The sequence below is a fragment of the Geotrypetes seraphini genome, chromosome 10 (assembly GCF_902459505.1).
Source record: "Geotrypetes seraphini chromosome 10, aGeoSer1.1, whole genome shotgun sequence".
Taxonomy (NCBI): Eukaryota; Metazoa; Chordata; class Amphibia; order Gymnophiona; family Dermophiidae; genus Geotrypetes; species Geotrypetes seraphini.
The window spans coordinates 54,329,183-54,348,338 of NC_047093.1; the positions used below are offsets into that span (position 1 = coordinate 54,329,183).

The window sequence follows — 19,156 nt, forward strand, 5'->3', positions numbered from 1 at the left end:
TCACTCCTGGATAAAGTGTCCAGACAGTAATGAGAGGTGAATGTATGAACCGAAGACCAAGTGGCAGCCTTACATATGTCCTCCATCGGAGTGGATCGGAGGAAAGCTATCGAAGCTGCCATCGCTCGGACCTTGTGCCCCGTGACTCGACCCGGGGGAGGAAGGCCAGCCTGAGCGTAGCAAAAGGAAATGCAAGCGGCCAACCAGTTAGACAGAGTGCGCTTGGAAACTGGATGCCCTAATCGATTGGGATCGAAGGACAAAAACAATTGAGGAAGCTTCCGATGAGACCTGGTGCGTTGAAGATAATATGCCAACGCCCTCTTACAGTCAAGCGTGTGAAGCGCCGTCTCGCCAGGATGGGAGTGGGGCTTCGGGAAGAACACAGGAAGGACAATGGACTGATTGAGGTGGAAGTCAGAAACAACTTTAGGTAAAAACTTAGGATGGGTGCGGAGAACCACCTTGTCGTGATGAAAGACAGTGAAAGGAGGGTCCGCAACCAAGGCTTGCAACTCCCCAATCCGCCTGGCGGAGGTGAGGGCAATTAGAAACACCGCCTTCCAAGTCAGAAATTTCAAGAGGGACTTGTTGAGTGGCTCAAACGGGGGTTTCATCAGTTGAGCCAGAACCACATTCAAATTCCACACGACAGACGGAGGCTTAAGAGGGGGACAAACCCTGAGTAACCCTTTCATGAAGCGTGTCACCAAGGGATGGAGTGACAGAGGGCGTCCTTCCAGAGGTTGGTGGAAAGCAGAAATCGCACTGAGATGAACCCGCACCGAAGTGGTTTTCAAGCCAGAGCGCGACAAATGAAATAAATATTCTAAAACCGAGGATACCGGAACTGATACCGGATCCAGGTGAAAAGACGAGCACCAGGTGGAAAACCTGGTCCATTTCTGCGCATAGCAAAGCCTCGTCGAGATCTTGCGGGAGGCTTCCAACACCTCCTTCACCGATTGAGACAGGTCCGGAGGAGTCAGGGAACAAGAAACCAGGCTGTCAGGTGCAATGACTGCAGATTGGGATGTAACATGGATCCTTGACTCTGAGACAGCAGAGAAGGAGAGACAGGCAGGGGAAGAGGCTCTCTGGCACTGAGCTGGAGCAGCAGGGAGAACCAGTGCTGACGCGGCCACCGAGGTGCTATGAGAATCATCGTGGCCGTGGACGATTTTAGGTGTACCAACGTTCGCATGATCAGAGGGAACGGAGGGAATGCATACAGGAACCTCCCTTCCCAGTCGAGTAGGAAGGCATCCGCTTCCAGACGGTCCTGCGAGTACATCCGAGAACAATATAGTGGTAGTTTGTGTGTCTCCGGAGAGGCAAACAGATCCACCTGTGGCGTTCCCCAGTGAGCGAAAACCTCGCGTAGAACTGCTGAGTGTAGAGTCCACTCGTGCGGTTGCAGAAGTCGACTCAGTTTGTCCGCCAGGCAATTCCGTTCTCCTTGGATGTAGACCGCCCGGAGGAAGATGTTCCGGGAGGCCGCCCACTCCCAGAGGCGAAGAGCTTCGGAGCAGAGGGGCCATGACCCCGTTCCTCCCTGCTTGTTCACATAATACATTGCCACCTGATTGTCCGTGCGGACGAGGACCACCTGGTCCTGCAATATGTGAACGAAGGCTCGAAGTGCTAGGAAGATGGCCCGCAGCTCTAGCACGTTGATATGACACTGACGGTCTTCTGCCGACCACAGGCCCTGCGTGCGAAGACCGTCGAGATGGGCTCCCCACGCGTACTCCGAGGAGTCCGTGGTCAGGACCTTGCGAAAAGGCGGAGTGCGAAACAATAGCCCCATGGACAGATTTGAAGAGTCTGTCCACCAACGCAGCGATTTCCGCAAGGGCGGAGTTACCGAAATGAGGCGAGACACCGGGTCGCACTCCTGACGCCACTGGGACGCGAGGGTCCACTGAGGGATCCTCAGATGTAGCCTCGCAAACGGCGTGACATGTACCGTCGAGGCCATATGGCCCAGCAGCATCATCATGCGCTTGGCCGACACCCTCGATAGTTGGGAGACCTGGCGGCTCATCCGTACCAAGGTTTCCAACCGCTGGGTCGGCAGGTAGGAGCGTAGGCGCACCGTGTCCAGCACCGCACCTATGAATTGAAGAGACTGCGACGGCCTCAACTGAGACTTTGGAAAGTTTATCTCGAACCCGAGAGTTTGCAGGAAGGCAATCGACTGTCGGGTCGCTGAGATAACCCCCTCCCTGGTCGGGGCTTTGATGAGCCAATCGTCCAGGTAAGGGAACACATGGAGTCCACGTGACCTGAGGGCTGCTGCAACCACCACCATGCACTTCGTGAATACTCGTGGGGACGCAGCCAGGCCGAAGGGCAGTACCCTGTACTGGAGGTGGAGGTCCCCCACCTGGAATCGTAAGAATCTTCGACAGGCGGGGTGCACCGGAACATGGGTGTATGCTTCCTTCAGGTCGAGGGAGCACATCCAGTCCCCTTCCCCCAAGAGGGGGTACAAAACCGGGAGAGATAGCATTCGAAACTTCTCCCGGGCCAGGAATTTGTTGAGCTTCCTGAGGTCCAGTATGGGGCGCAGGTCCCCGGTCTTTTTTAGGACCAAAAAGTAGCGGGAGTAAAACCCCGTACCCCACTGGTCCTTGGGGACCGGCTCGACCGCCCGAAGCTTCAAGAGGGCTTTGGCTTCGGTTATAAGGGTCGGTAGCTGCGAACGGTTGCAGGGGACTAAACTTGGAGGACTGTCCGGCGGCGAGGACACAAAGTTGAGCGAGTAGCCCTCGGAGACGATCCGGAGCACCCAAGCGTCTGAGGTAATCCCGGTCCATGCCTCCCGGAAGGACCGAAGACGGCCACCGATAGGAAGGGGTTCCTGTGAAAGTGCGGAGGGGAACCCGCCCCGTCCGCTCAGCCCGTCAAAAGGAAGGCGCGGGCTTAGAAGGGCCCTGCGCCTGGGCTTGGGTTTGTCCCCCTCTGCCTCGCTGAGACGGACGTCTCGGAGGCGGTCTCGAGAAAGCCGGGGTCGACTTCTGAGGGTATCGGCGCGGCGGAGGCCGAAAGGGTTTCTGCGGCGGGGGTCTAGGTTTGGGGCGGACCAGGGATGCTAGAGAGCGCTCCTGTTCCGACAAGCGTTTGGTCGCCGCATCCAATGACTCGTCGAATAACTCGGACCCCACACAAGGCAAGTCTGCCAGGCGTTCCTGCAGGTTTGGGTCCATGTCGAGGGTGCGAAGCCAGGCCAAGCGGCGCATGGCCACCGCGAGGGCCGACACCCTCGAAACCAGCTCAAAGGCGTCGTACACTGCGTGGAATAGGTACAACCGCAATTGAGACAGGTTGGACATAAACTTATCGAATCCTGCTCTTTGGGAGTCCGGTAACGAGTTTCGATATTGAGGAAGGTCCTTCACCATACCACGCAAATAGGAGGAAAAGGTGAAGGCGTAATTTAGAACCCTGGTGGCCATCAGGGAATTTGAATAGAGGCGACGGCCAAACTTGTCCAGGGTCCGCCCCTCCCTGCCTGGTGGAACCGCCGCAGAAACCCGTGAGGGCTGTGATTTTTTAAGAGCAGACTCCACCAGAAGAGACTGGTGTGAGAGCTGCGCCTTATCGAACCCTTTAGGGGGAATCGTCCTATACTTCGATTCCATTTTTGAAGGCACAGACGTGACTGTAAGAGGGTTTGACAGGTTATTCAGCCAGGTTTGCAGAAGGACACTGTTGAGAGGGAGTCTAGGCACCTCCCTAGGAAGAGTGGGGAGGTCCTGTTCCTCCAAAAATTCTTTGGAATACCGAGAGCCTACCATCAGGTCAATCCCCAGGGCTTGGGCCATGTCCTGAACGAAGGATGAAAATGAGGACGGCCTAGCCTGGGGAGACGGGGTTCTCGACCGCCCCACCGAGGAGAGGGGGGAGGCCTCATGGGAATAATGAGGATCCCTAACCGATCCCGAATCCCAGGATCCCCTCTCGAGGGCCCTCGAGGGGGAAGGGGAAGTTATCCTCCTCGCAGAGCCCTTGGGTGAGGACCCAGGGGTTCGTGGGACACTCTCCCGTTTCCTCGGCGAGGCGGCCCGGGAAGACTTCCCATGAGGTGAGCGGAGGAGCCTCGGGTTGTCGAGGCGCAACTCCGACACCTGCAGCGCCTCGCCCCCGAACGACGAGGAGCGGTCGCGCCGAGGCGAGCCTCGGGGTCGCTTAGACTTCCTCGATCGACGCCCCGTCCGAGGTCGCGTCGAGGGCGAGGCGTGTCTGGAAGACCCGGAGGAAGAGGAGGAAAGACGGCGCACTCTGCGCGACTTTTCCTTGGGCCTTACACTCCGCTCAGGGGGTTCCCCCGAGGTCGAGGTCCGGGGCGGGGCCGAGACCGAGGCGAACGGGGCCACCGTACCCGAGACCGAGGTCGCCGAGGTCAGGGCTCCCGAGGGAGCCGAGGCCGGGGCCTCCGAGACCGAAGGCGCCCCGGCCGAGGTCGAGGCCGCCGGAACCGCAGCACGCTGCAACACTTCCAGGGCTCCCGACAGCTCCGATGAGATCAGAGCTCGGAGGAGATCCTGGAAGGCCGGAATCCCCACGAAGGTGGGGAGTTCCGAGTCCGGGGCACACTCCCTGGAGGGCGACCTCGGTCTCGAGTATTCCCTCGGGGTGTGCGGAGTCGAGGTCCGATGCGGGGCCGGGGTCGACCCACCCGCCTTGGCCTGACTCGAGGATGGCTTCTTTGCTGAAGGGGATGGAACAGAGGACTTACCCGAAGCTTGCTTCACTGACGACGCCTTCGAGGAAGAGGGCCGAGGCGAGGCCGAGGCCCCCGAGGACGCCAAGGCCGAGGTCAAGGCCGGGGCCGAAGCCGAGGCCGACGTCGAGGCCTTAGGTGCGTCGACGGCGAACAATTCGGCCATTCTTGCCTTACGGCGACGGAGGGCCCTGTTTTGGAAGGTAGCACAGCGATCACACGAGTCTGTTGGATGTTCGGGCCCAAGACAGACAATGCACCACCGGTGAGGGTCGGTGATGGAAAGCAACCTTTCACACCGGCTGCACTTTTTGAATCCCGTAACAGGACGGGACATCCACGAAGAAAAAGAAGAAGGCCGGGAACGAACCGACGTCCCGCGGCCACGGATTCCGGGAGCCCCCGGAGTCCGATGAAAAACGAAAGACTTTTTTTTTTTTTTGAAAAGAACCGAAAGGAAAAACAGCACCGCGAACTAATTCGAAGGGAAAACAAACTAAACGCGGCAGCTAGAAGGCAAAAACACTGGAGCTCAGATCCACAGGGCTTTCTTGCTCCGCGGAAAAATTTGAACTGAGGACCACGAGGTGGGATGCGCCCTCTAGTGGGCGAGAAGGCACGCACATGCGTGGTGCAGTGTGCAAACTTGAAACTTCAATCAAGTTTGCTTGAAAAGCTGTCCGCGCCGGGGCTCCGTAGATGACGTCACCCACATGTGAGAATATCATGCCTGCTTGTCCTGGGATAACCTCTCATTAAACACCCACCCAACCACCTATTCATTTCCAATACAGGCTTTACTCTAGTTTTGAAAAGCAACTCTCTCTATTCACCAACCTTTACCGCAGATGTCCAGGCCCAGGGAAGGGGAATGAAGAGTATCTCGGAGGTCATAATTGTCTTTTTATTCAACATTCATCTCACTGGATACCATATACATTCAGATAATAAACAGCTTTGGCTATCAACCAGCAAAATATATGCTCTGCAACCACAGCTTGCTGGTCAGCAATTAACAAATTGATGTTTGATCCAGAAAGGACTGATATACTATGGAGTTAGCCTCATTCAGCAGAGTAACTATTTCCAACTTGAGAAAGACATGATCTTGCAGTTCTGTGCAGAAGTCCACAGTTTAGGGAATCTGTTGAACTCAGAGTTATTGCTGGATGCGTACATTTCTGAAATAGTGTGGGCACTGAGTAAATTCCAGCTGGCATAGAATACAACCAACAGGTTCTTAACTGGCAAAAGGGCCCACAACTAAGTGACTGCTCCTTGCAAAATCTGCACCCGCTGCCAATGGATGCAGCAAATTCAATTTAAGCCTCTTCACTTAGTTTTTATGGTATTGCATAAAGAAAGACCTCAATATATTTGTGCACTGTTGAGCCTTTATACACCAGGGAGAGACCACCACACCTTAGAGCAGGGATTACTAAATACTGCAGGGTCTCAGATGATCAAAATTACTAGGCAGAGAGTTTTTAGTTATATTGCTCCTAAACTCGGAGGAATTGTGTCAAGAAGAAAATTATCTTCAGTTTAGAAAAATAAGTAAAAAAAATGTGACTTTACGAATAGGCCTTCTCTTCTTTTATATAATTTATATTATGCATATCCTACAGTCTATGCGGATTACAAATTATTCAGGTACTCAAGCATTTTTTCCTAACTGTCCCGTTGGGCTCCCACTCTATCTAATGTACCTGGGACAATGGAGATTAAGTGACTTGCCCAGGGTCACAAGGAGCAGTGCAGTCAAGGTAGCTGAGGAACACCATCCTGTTGCAGAAAAAGAAGTGATGTAAAAAGGATCATGGAAAGGAGGGGAGTTAAGATAGTACACACAACACTTTTTATGCTGAATAATGTTGCACCCTTGGAGCTTTGCAGTTAGATGCATAATCAACTTTACATTAAAAAAAAATAATAATAACAACCCCCATCTATTTGTCTTGTTCTCCTTTTTGGCTGCAAAACAGTTGAATCAACCTGAAATGAGATAGCAAGGCCCCAAAATCAGAGAGCTTTCCAGGAATTAAAATTTGAGAGAGCTAAGATTAGAAAGAGGGACACTTGACTTGGATAAGACAGCTTTTAGACAGGATTTTCTTGCTGAAGATTTGTTCTGTTTTCCTGTATAAAGTTTTATTTTTACAGCATCTGTTTTCATTGGCAGACTCCTGGAGATGGCTGCTTCACAGAACAATGCCTGTTGTGAACACTGAAGGTAGTTTTCACAAAGCTCCGATACCATGGTGGAGCAATTTTTGTTTTCCAGGAGATGCTCTGCATGAATAGCATGCAAATTATATGCACACGATTTGTGCGGAGCAGCCCCAATAAAAAGGAGAGGAACTGTGTTTGGCGTTTGCTCAGAAGAGCAATCCATAGGCACAGCTCCTCACCCCATCCCTAGTGTTAAAAAAAAAACCAAAATTCTTCTGCCACTTCTCCCTGCCATCCCCCAATTCTTCCCTCCTACTGATTTCCCCTTGAGCCCTCCAACAATAGACCCCTTACCTTCCTTCTGCTCCAAAGCCTGGTGGTGGCTAGGCCAGCCTCCTCCTCTCCTCTCCTAGCTATACTGGTCAGACAACTCCAACAACCTCATCGACCTTCAGTGGAAGAAGAGAAGGGGGGGATGCCCACTCCCTCCTGCCTCTGGACTTGCCTCTTCAAAATGAAGGCCCTGTCCAGTTCATCCTGGGATGTAATGGGAGGGGCCTAAGGCTCCGATTGGCTCAGGCTTCTAAGGCTCATTCCCAGTGCATCCCAGGCTGGGAGGGGCCCAAGTCCCTGAGTCAATCAGTGCCTTAGGCCCTTTCCAGTGCATCCCATAAGAACATAAGAAGAGCCATATTGGATCAGACCAGTGGTCCATCTAGCCCAGTATCCAGTTTTCATGGTGACCATTCCAGGTCACCAGTACCTGGCAAGAACCCAACCAGTAGCAACATTCCATACTACCAATCCAGGGCAAGCAGTGGCTTCCTCTATGTCTGTCTCAATAGCAGACGTTTCCTCCAGGAACTTGTCCAAACCTTTTTTTAAACCGCCTATGTTAACCGTTCTATACCTCATTCTCTGGCAACGCATTCCAGATCTTAAGGGGGGGGGAGTGTGGCACAATGGTTAGAGCTACAGTATTATCACCCTGAGGTTATGGGTTCAAACCCCATGCTGCTCCTTGTGACTCTGAGCCAATCATTTAAATCCTCCACTGCCCCAGGTAACATAGAAACATAGAAAGTGACGGCAGAAAAGGGCCAAGGCCCATCGAGTCTGCCCACTCCATTGACCCACCCCCCTAGTTAATTGCTCTCTGATGACCCTTTCCCTCGAAGAGATCCGACATGAGCATCCCAAATGATCTTAAAAACTTGCACGCTGCTGGCCTCAACCACCTGTACTGGGAGCCTATTCCAGCTGTCCACCACTCTTTCAGTGAAGAAGTACTTCCTGGTGTCGCCATGAAACTTCCCGCCCTTTATTTTCAGCGGGTGTCCTCTTGTGGCTGAGGGTCCCCTAAGAAGGAAAACATTATCTTCTACCATGATGCGACCAGCGACATACTTAAACGTCTCAATCATGTCCCCTCTCTCTCTACGTTCCTCGAGAGTATAGCCGCAATTCATTCAGCCTTTCTTCGTATGATAGATCTTTGAGCCCTGAGACCATCTTGGTGGCCATTCGCTGTACCGACTCGATTCTCAGCACATCTTTGCGGTAATGTGGCCTCCAGAATTGTACGCAGTACTCCAGATGAGGCCTCACCATGGTTCTGTACAAAGGCATTAGGACGTCGGGCTTCCGACTAACAAAACTTCTCCGGATACAACCCAGCATTTGATTGTGATAGATTGTGAGTCCACCAGGACAGACAGGTAAAATGCTTGAAGTACCTGTACATAAACTGTTTTGAGTGTGGTTATAAAATTACAAAAAGGTGGTATATAAGTCACTATCCCTTTCCCTTAACTATTCTCTGAGTGAAACAATATTTATCATCTTGTTCGCTCTTCTTTGAACCTTTTCTAGTTCCACTATATCTTTTTTGAGATAAAACGTCCAGAATTGAACACAATACTCAAGGTGAGGTCATACCATGAAGCAATACATAGGTATTATAACATTCTTACCTCATCTTTTACTAAGGTGCGCTAAAACGACTAGCGTGCTTTAGTAAAAAGATCCCTTAGTCTTGTTTACCATCCCTTTTCTAACAATTTCTAGCATCTTGTTTGTTTTTTTGGTTGCTGCCACACTTTGGACGAAAAATATCAGCCTATTGTCTACAAGGATACCCAGATCTTTTTCTTGGGCGCTAACCCCCAAGGTGGACCATAGCATCTGGTAACTATGATTTTGGTTATTCTTCCCAATGAACATCACTTTGCATTAGTCCATATTAAATTTCATCTGCCACTTGGACGTCCAGTCTTTCAATTTCCTAAGGTCTACCTGCAGTTTTTCACAGCCCACATACGTTTTAACAACTTTGAACAGTTTACTGTCATCTGCAAATTTAATCACCTCACTTGTAATTCCAATTTCCAGATCATTTATAAATAAGTTAAATAGTACCAGAGAGCTCCTTGCGATGCATTTGCATAGTTCTTGGTGGCTGCTATAAGGATCGTTAGCAGCTACAGAAAACACTTTTGTGCATCAGGAAGGAACTTTCAGTGACAGTAAGACTCCTTAAAGCTTTTGTGTATCGGAGCCTGAGTGTTTAATATTCAACTTCTTCAAAAGGGCAAGTTGTAAGTTTCTGTCAGTTATTCCTTTAAGGGCTAATTCCTAATTTCCTACAAAGCTTAAATATATTTTATTTGTTATATATTTATACTTTTAATTTTGAATGCAAACTGGAGATTTTTTGGTATTGTTGGCCTAGCAATTTCCTCCTGCTCAACTAGAACTAGTGCTAGGATTAATTATTACCAGTGGAGGGGTGTTCCGCCCATTTTTCTAAGCTCTCCCATCAACCTCAACTGTTTCAGAGACAGCTCATACTGGGGGGGGGGGGGCCCACAAAGTGTGCCTTCTTTTGAAGCCTGATACTTCGGAGTCCAGGCTCTTGGTTAGGCAGGGGTACACAAGTTCAGTCCTCACGCACTGAAAACAGGTTAGGTTTTCAAGGTCTCCTTAATGAATATTCACAAGATAGGCCTGCATACAATGCAAAATATATGCATGCACATCTACCTCATTAGGGCTGTCCTGAATACCTATTGTTTGAGGCTCTTGAGAACTGAACCTATTATTCAACGGCAATTACGACTTCCTGTCCTGCAAGTCCAGTTGATCCTGGATATGGAAAATATTAACCTCAGAATAAAACCCAAGTCTTTCACAAAGCCACACAGAGCACTGGGTGCCAGACTTGCCTACCCAATGTTTTAAATGTCCTTCTGTAGCTCAGAGACTGATGCCGTTACCTTTGTTAAAGCCATGCTTTAAACTCAGTATATTTTCTGAATACAAAACTTTTGTTCCCAAAGTTGCAAACTGAATGCAAATAGGCCTAACACAAAAATGTGCACTGGCATGGGAGAGCACACTGGACACATGTATACACAGGTCAGCCATAGTATGTATTACACACAAACAAAAATAATATATTGGCAGTAGTCAGGCTGCATGTGCATGCATTTGATGGAATACTGCTCTTTGCAAAAATACCAGTACAGTAAAACCTTGGATTGCAAGTAACTTGGTTTGCAAGTGTTTTGCAAGACAAGCAAAACATTTTATTAAATTTTAACTTGATATACAAGCAAGGTCTTGCAATACAAGTACATACAGTATACACGCATCAGTTCATCACAACTGAGTCGATGGTTCATCTCTCTCTGACGCTGCAGGAGTGTAGTGACTGTTCTAAATGAGCAAGGTCTTGTAATACGAGTACGTATAGTATTTTGTATTAAAGCTTTTGGTTGTGGAATGAATCGTCTAAGTTTCCATTATTTCCTATGGGGAAATTCACTTTGATATACGAGTGCTTTGGATTACAAGCATGCTTCTGGAACGAATTATACTTGCCAACCAAGGTTTTACTGTATTTATGCACAGAATAACATTCCAGCATAGTGCTGCTTGCAATCCAAATGCCAATATTCATTTGTCAACTGTCCAGCACACTTCCCCTTTAGTTCTTTCTTTTTTTATCTTTCTTTTTACCTAGACTCTTCACAGATGCCAGAAAAAAGTTGTGTGTTCCTAGGCTCATAGAAAGGGAAGAAACAGGCATAAAATCCTCACTAAACTACTCAAGAATGAGGTAGCCTTTCACTCTTACTCAGAGCTTTAAAGCCCTGGCATTGCAGAGAAGTGCACAAAAGACAAGAGACTGAGTGCATCTATTCAGAATAGCTTCATTAGCATAGATTTAAATGTGCTGTATACTAATATCTCCCTGAGGCTCTGCGCCCAATTAGCTTATGTGCAAAACTTGTTTCTACATAGAGTGCACACAAAATAGTGCACAAAACCTAGCACACTTTACTGTACTAACCCTCAAGTTTTCACCTTTCCCACTGTGATAATCATATGGGTCTCTAAAACACAACCAGTTTCCTTAGTGGCCATAGATAGGGTGCTTTAAGCATCAGACTCTAATCTGAGATTTAAGAGTCACACTTTGCCCACTGGGGTACGAAGCGCTAGCTTGTTTACATACCAAGATTAGAGGTGGCGATGTAGTCGCTATCATTAAGTCCAGTCTCAACCCAAGACTGATAGAAGCCATCACATTAGACGCACTAGAAAGCCTAAACTTCTTGGTGGGTCACAACAGAGATCTAACCTTCACTTTGATATACAGAGCACCACACTCTCCAATGACCATCCTAGATGACCTGCTATTAATCCTTAGCAAACTGGTCATCACATACAACTGGGTCATCATACTTGGAAACTTTAAAGCTACTCAAACAAGACCGGATCCCCGGCAGACTTCATCACTTCACTCTCGGACTTAGGCTTCCAGCAAATGGTCCCCTCACCAACCCACTCCTTTATTCAGAAAGATACACCGCTCAACACAGAAATTCCTGACAGCATTACCAAACCCGGTACCCTGGTCCAATCATCATTTGATCACATTCAACCCCACCTACACAATGAATCAACAATCAAAACCAGTCTTTGTAATTTTTGACGAAGTGAAAAATCAATCCACTTGTATCCATTCTACTCTACTCAATCATATCTCCCCTCAGCTGACTCTTTTTCAAGCTGAAGAGCTTTAACCGTTTTAGTCTTTCCTCATACGAGAGGAGTACCATCCCCTTTATCATCTTGGTCGTTCTCCTTTGAACCTTTTCTAGCGCCCCTATATCTTTCTTGAGATAAGGAGACCAGAATTGAATGCAATACTCCAGGTCGCACCATGGAGCGATATAGGAGTATTATAACACTCTTAGTCTTGTTAACCATCCCTTTTTTAATAATTCCTAGCATTCTGTTTGCTTTTTTGTCCACCGTCTCATATTAGGTGGAAGGTTTCATTGTATTGTCTACGACAGGGGTGTCCAATGTCGGTCCTCGAGGGCCGCAATCCAGTCGGGTTTTCAGGATTTCCCCAATGAATATGCATGAGATCTATTAGCATACAATGAAAGCAGTGCATGCAAATAGACCTCATGTATATTCATTGGGGAAATCCTGAAAATCCGACTGGACTGCGTCCCTCGAGGACCGACATTGGACACCCCTGGTCTACGATGATACCCAGATCCTTTTCTTGGGTGCTAATCCCCAAGGTGGGCCCTAGCATCCAGTAACTGTGATTCAGGTTACTCCTCCTAATGTGCATCACTTTGCATATGTCTCCAACCTATCGTTTCCATCCATCTCTCAGGTGGAATCATCCTCATTCTACTACCTGCGACAACTCCAAAAAATAAGGAACTATTTTTCTGAGTCTGACTTCACCCAATTAATCTATGCCCTTGTCCTCTCATGCATGGACTACTGCAATGCGCTATTCATCGGACTTATGGTGAAGAATGTACAAAGTCTTCGGTGTGTACAAAACACGATAATCAGACTTCCAAAAAACCTCCATGCCCATTACCCTGTCTCCCAGGCTTTATCGTCAGCTTGATGGCTGCCCATAGGCAAGCATTGTGTCTTCAAGGGCCTGATTCTAGCATTCAAATCTTTGCACGACATGGTACCGGACTACGTGATGTCCAAGCTTCCTCAGTACATGTCCAATAGGTCCCTCCGCTCCCATAATGAAATATGCCTTAAAATGCCCCCTGGTCGTACCCTTTGACTGCAAACCGCCAAATGGCGTTCCTACTCCCACTTCATACCAAGCCACTGGAATCAACTGCCCCCACAGATCAGATCCCTTGCAGGACTTCTGAACTTTTGGAAAGCAATAAAAACATAACTCTTCACCTAACTCCCCTGCCCACAACCGATGGATTACATATAAATGTATATTGCTACTAGATCCTCAGTATGTGTCAAGTTAGGATAAAAACTTGTATTGAAAAAACTTGTACTCTAACTATGGCAAATTGAAACCCGTTAACTATATATTTATATGTTATGTATGTTAACCTCTAAACTGTTCTGAGCTTGTTGGGGAGAATGGGATAGAAAATGAATTAAATAAATAAATAAGGTTCAAGGCGACTTACAGTACAATTTAAAGAGATACAATATTAAATTAGAATAAGAGTGGCATTAGGTTTAGTTGCTGAGTTTATTCATTTCAATAATTTTTATTTTATTTAGATTATAACAGATACACCACAAAACAGTGGCAGAAAAGGCAATGTAACATTTCATTATTAAAGTTTATCATTAGTAAAAGACTTTTTCCAAAGGACTCTTGGTTTAGAAACAGCTGTTGCACCACAAAAGCATTCCTAACTGTGGGCAAAATTAAGAGCTACAAGAAGCCCGCAACACATTACAAATTAGATCTTTTCACATCGCAACTTTTTAAGTAGCTCCCCTCTCTCCAAACACATATATAATTTGATCAAAGTAAATGTTATTAAAGTAAAATCCTTCAAGACGCAACTAGAAGATCAACATTCACTTACCCCTCATTTTACAAAGCTGCACTAGCGGCTGCCACTGCGGTAACTGCCCCGAAGCCCACAGAGATTTAAAGGGCTTTGGGGCTTTTGCCGCGTGGCTTTTCTACTGTGGCCCAGAGTGCTAAATGCTCTGATGCTGCTCTGACCCTCATAGGAATTCTATGAGCGTCTGAGCATTTAGCACTCTGGGCCGCAGTAGAAACCTCTACCGCAGCTTAGTAAAAGGAGTTGTAAATAAATACAGTCATGTGAAAAAATTAGGACACCCCATGAAATATTCAGTTCTTTCTTAAGAAATGTTCACATATCAATGTCAAATCTTTTTTTTATTTATCTCTGGAAAAGAAAGTGATGTAATTACAACAAAAAATTTCCTTGATTTACTCATGAAACAAAAGATATCCACAAAAATGTATATTCTAACTGAGAAATAAATTAGGACATTCCCACATATCCTCTCACTTAAAGTGGCTCAAACCACACACAGGTGTATCACATCAGGTGCACATGATTAGAACATGGTCTCAGCATTTTGAAGGAGGTTTGACCTACTTAAACCTCAGACATTTAGTTTGGTGTGCTCATGACTGCTGCAGTGAGAATGAACACCATAGTGAGACCAAAAGAACTGTCTGAGACCTTCAGAAAGAAGATTGTAACAGCTTATAAGTCTGGTAAGGGATTTAAAAAGATCTCGAAAGAATTTGAAATTAGCCATTCCATGGTCCGGAAAATAGTTTACAAGTGGAGGACTTTCCAAACAACTGCCAACATGCCAAGGTCTGGCCATCCAAGCACAGATGACCACCAGAGTAGACCACAAGATGCTAAAAGAAGTCTCCAAAATCTCTAAAATGTCATCATGGGACGTACAGCTGACTCTTGCTACTCTTGATGTGAAAGTACATGCCTCTATAATCAGAAAGAGACTGCACAAATTGAACTTCCATGAGGGGTGTGCAAGGAGGAAATCTTTGCTCTCTAAGAGAAACATCAAGACCAGACTGAAGTTTGTCAGAGAGAACATAGACAAACACTAGGACAGATGAGTCTAAAATTGAATTATCTGGACACTAGAAAAGAGGACATGTTTGGCGTACACCAAATACAGCATTCCAGGAAAAGAACCTCATACCAACTGTGAAGCATGGAGGTGGAAGTGTCATGGTTTGGGGATGCTTTGCTGAAGCAGGACCTGGCCAGCTCACTATCATAGAATCCACCATGAATTCTACCATGTTATCAGAGGATGCTTAAGAAATATGCGAGACCATCTGTAAGAAAATTAAAGCTGAAGCGGAACTGAACCCTGAAATACGACAATGACCCAAAACATACCAGTAAATCCACCAAGGCCTGACTGAAAACTAAGAAATGGAGTCCCATGGAGTTGCCAAGTCAAAGCCCTGATCTTAATCCCACTAAGATGCTGTGGGGTGATTTGAAATGGGCTGTACATGCAAGAAACCCCTCAAACATCTCACAGCTGAAAGAATTCTGCATTGAGGAGTGGGCCAAACTTTCCTCAGACCGATGTCAGAAACTGGTAGATGGCTACAAGAAGCATCTCACTGCAGTTATTTCAGCGAAAGGGGGTAACACTAGCTATTAGGGTGAACTTCCATGAGGGGTGTGCAAGGAGGAAATCTTTGCTCTCTAAGAGAAACATCAAGACCAGACTGAAGTTTGTCAGAGAGAACATAGACAAACACTAGGACAGATGAGTCTAAAATTGAATTATCTGGACACTAGAAAAGAGGACATGTTTGGCGTACACCAAATACAGCATTCCAGGAAAAGAACCTCATACCAACTGTGAAGCATAGAGGTGGAAGTGTCATGGTTTGGGGATGCTTTGCTGAAGCAGGACCTGGCCAGCTCACTATCATAGAATCCACCATGAATTCTACCATGTTATCAGAGGATGCTTAAGAAATATGCGAGACCATCTGTAAGAAAATTAAAGCTGAAGCGGAACTGAACCCTGAAATACGACAATGACCCAAAACATACCAGTAAATCCACCAAGGCCTGACTGAAAACTAAGAAATGGAGTCCCATGGAGTTGCCAAGTCAAAGCCCTGATCTTAATCCCACTAAGATGCTGTGGGGTGATTTGAAATGGGCTGTACATGCAAGAAACCCCTCAAACATCTCACAGCTGAAAGAATTCTGCATTGAGGAGTGGGCCAAACTTTCCTCAGACCGATGTCAGAAACTGGTAGATGGCTACAAGAAGCATCTCACTGCAGTTATTTCAGCGAAAGGGGGTAACACTAGCTATTAGGGTGCAGGGTGTCCTAATTTATTCCTCAGAATATACATTTTTGTGGATATCTTTTGTTTCATGAGTAAATCAAGGAAAATTTTTGTTGTTTACCTGCAATTACATCACTTTCTTTTCCAGAGATAAATAAAAAAGATTTGACATCGATATGTAAACATTTCTTAAGAAAGAACTGAATATTTCATAGGATGTCCAAATTTTTTCACATAACTGTAAACCTGCTTTTATGCAGCCAACCAACAAGTTATGGGGTCAGCACCTAGCATTCCATTTTGAACTCTAATATTGGATTTATAAATATACAGTTAGTTCTTGATCATACAGGTTGCCATAATAATTTCAGACTGCAAATGAAACATTGGCTAAATAAATAAAACACCTTTTGCAATGCATAAATGAACATGCAGAGATTACATGAGGACTATTCAGTAATTCAGGACCAACACTACTCCAGTACTACATTAATGCAGGTAAAGAAACAGTGAGAAGTCCCGGGAGCTCTATGCACATGGGCCTGAAGAGGCTGGTAGGGGACCTGTCTCCCTGTGCATGGAGAGGCTGGGAGGGGGGCTGGGAGGGGGGGTTCAGGGGTCATTTCACCCTGTGTATGGAGGTGTGGGGGAGGGAGTGAAAGGTCCTGTCTCCTTATATATAGAGATGTTTAGAAAGAGCTATAAGTAAAATCGAGCAGGTAATCTTTTACCCTTCCTTTTGTTTCAAATTCCTACCCTGTTATATTTACTTTATAACTGTATTTAATCCATTTTATTTTTTCCTTGTGTTTGGTTGGTATATAGTTATGAAAATCATTGTCTCAGTAAAATGTTATTTGTTTATGTCACCATAATTTGCAACATTTTTAGTAAATTGCATTGAAGTAAGATTTTGCGATCAAATCAAAATTTTATTAAACTTGAAACTTGAGAGGTTCCTATCTCTAATGTAGATGGAACTGGGATGAAGAAGTGGGTCCTATCTCTCATGTACATACAACTGGATTAAGAAATGTAGGGGGGAGTGTGATCTTGTCTCCTTGAACATTAAGCTAGTTTATGTTCTCATCTCTTCTATAGTGAAGCCAGATTGAGTCTGTCTCCCTGTTCTTGGAACTGGATTGGGAGGAGTGAATTTCTGTCTTCTTTGAACATGGAACCAGATTAAGCTGTGGAGAGGGTCTCGATTCCCTTGTATATGTAACTGGATTGAGGATTTAGGGGATCCTGGGGAGTGAAGAAAATTCCTGGGGAGGGAAGAAAAACGTATCATTCCCCTGTATAAAGAGGGAGAGTGTTCCTCTTTCTCTGTATAAGGAGAAGGGAGCGGGGGTGTCTATGTCCTCTGTGCATGGTGTTTGATAGGAGGGAGGAGGCGAGTCTCATGCACAGGACCCTGCTGAGGATGCAGCTGTCTCTACATTATAATAGAGCATGTCAGTGCGTGGGGGAGGGAGACGAGGCAGCTGTCCCTTAGGGTATAATAGAGCCTGCCAGGGTATTGGGGGGGGGGGGGGCGGAGGCTGTCTTGAGGTAGAATAGCGAAGAGGGGGAGCTGACTTAGAGTGTAATATAGCCTATTTGGAAATAAGGGTGGCTGTCTCTTAAGAGTACAATAGTACCTGTGTTGGGATGGGAAGAGACGTCTATCTTTTAAGGTATTTAAACAGAGCCTATCGGGGGGGGGGGGGGGAGGAGGCTATAGGCCAGGGTATTATAGAGGCTGTCATTTAGCATATTAGAGCCTGTGGGGGTAGAGGCAGCTGTCTTTTAGGGCCTGTAAAGTGTAGGGGAGCTCTATCCTGGGGTATAACGGTGCCGGGAGGGACGTCTTTTAAGGTATAATAGAACCTATCGGAGAGTAGGAGGGGGGTGACTGTTGTTTCTTACGGTAATTCCGTCCGTCGGAAGTATAGGGAGCGGCTGTCTCTTAGGGTACCATATAAGCTGTGGGGGGAGAGGCGGCCGTCTCTTGGGACATTACAGAGCCGGGGGGGAGGCGGCGGCGGCTGTCTAATGGAGCCTATCGGAAGTTGAGAGAATCGGCTGCCTCTTAGATTATAAGGGGGGGGGGGTCTTGAGGCCTATGCGCTGCGCTGGTGCCTGGCTCAGCCTCGGCTTCTCCTGCCCCTCCGCCTCGCCTCTCCTTACCTGCTTTCTCGATTTTGCCGGACATCTCGGGGCCGGGCCGGAGGCTGCAGCAGCCACCGCTCTGCAATTCCGTGCGCCGCGAGGCCCAGCCCGCCGCCGCCCGCCCAGGTCTCGCTCGCTGAGTGACGGAGCCGCGGCCCTGCCCGGAGCCTGGCCGCAGCCCGGGTCACAGTGCCACCCCGCGGCCGCCAGCGAGAGCGCCGCAGCTCCACGCGCACAGGGAGCGACGTGCTCTAAACGCAACGGACGCACGCCGCTCTATGATAGTGACATGCGCTCCCTAAGAGACACCGACATAGACCTCTCTACACAGTGAGTATGCACTGCTATGTGGGCATCACATCCACCTTTCTCAGGATACAAAACCCCCAAATTTATACAGCCAAGTTTAAAGCCCATTCATATACTACTATTATAAATAAATGCTCACATAGCCTTATAACAAAACCTCAGAGGTGTCATTCAAGGCTCAGCTATCCTCTCATTGCCAAGAGATTTACACACCAACCTCCTCATGAGTTTTGAAAATATTTTTTAAACTTTTCTATTTAAATAAATGTAAATAATATTTATTTAAATTTCTATTTAAATAAATTTCATTTTAATATAAATAGATTTTACTGTAATTTAAAACCCCCATATCCCTCATTAAACTTTGAAAGGGCAAGTAGAGAGAATTACTTATCTTTGTTAGAAATACTCATAGTACATTCTGTCTGTCGGCCAAGGGGCATGAATACAGTACTCTCCTGAAATTCACAGAGATTCCTTTCCAGGCACACCCGTGAATCACGGTTTAGGAGTTGATCAAAGGCAGGAGAGCCAAGAGAGGGCAGCTGGGGCACCGGCGGGTGCTGAAAATCATTTGCGGTATTTTCTGACTGCCTCTTCCTGGTACTAAAGTCAGGCTACACCAATCAGG

The 19,156-nt window shown here is 47.1% G+C and overlaps 1 protein-coding gene across 3 annotated transcripts in view; it reads right to left on the bottom strand.

The window, feature by feature from the left end:
- The window catches only part of RAPGEF1 (Rap guanine nucleotide exchange factor 1), a 247,919-nt gene extending 229,349 nt beyond the window's left edge, over nt 1-18,570 (bottom strand). For all 3 annotated transcript variants that reach the window (XM_033960223.1, XM_033960222.1, XM_033960225.1), the window contains exon 1: nt 18,235-18,570. In XM_033960223.1, the coding sequence (XP_033816114.1) occupies nt 18,235-18,259 (25 nt within the window). In that variant the 5' untranslated portion in view covers nt 18,260-18,570. The remainder of the gene's footprint in view (nt 1-18,234) is intronic.
- Nucleotides 18,571-19,156: the final 586 nt, after the last annotated feature.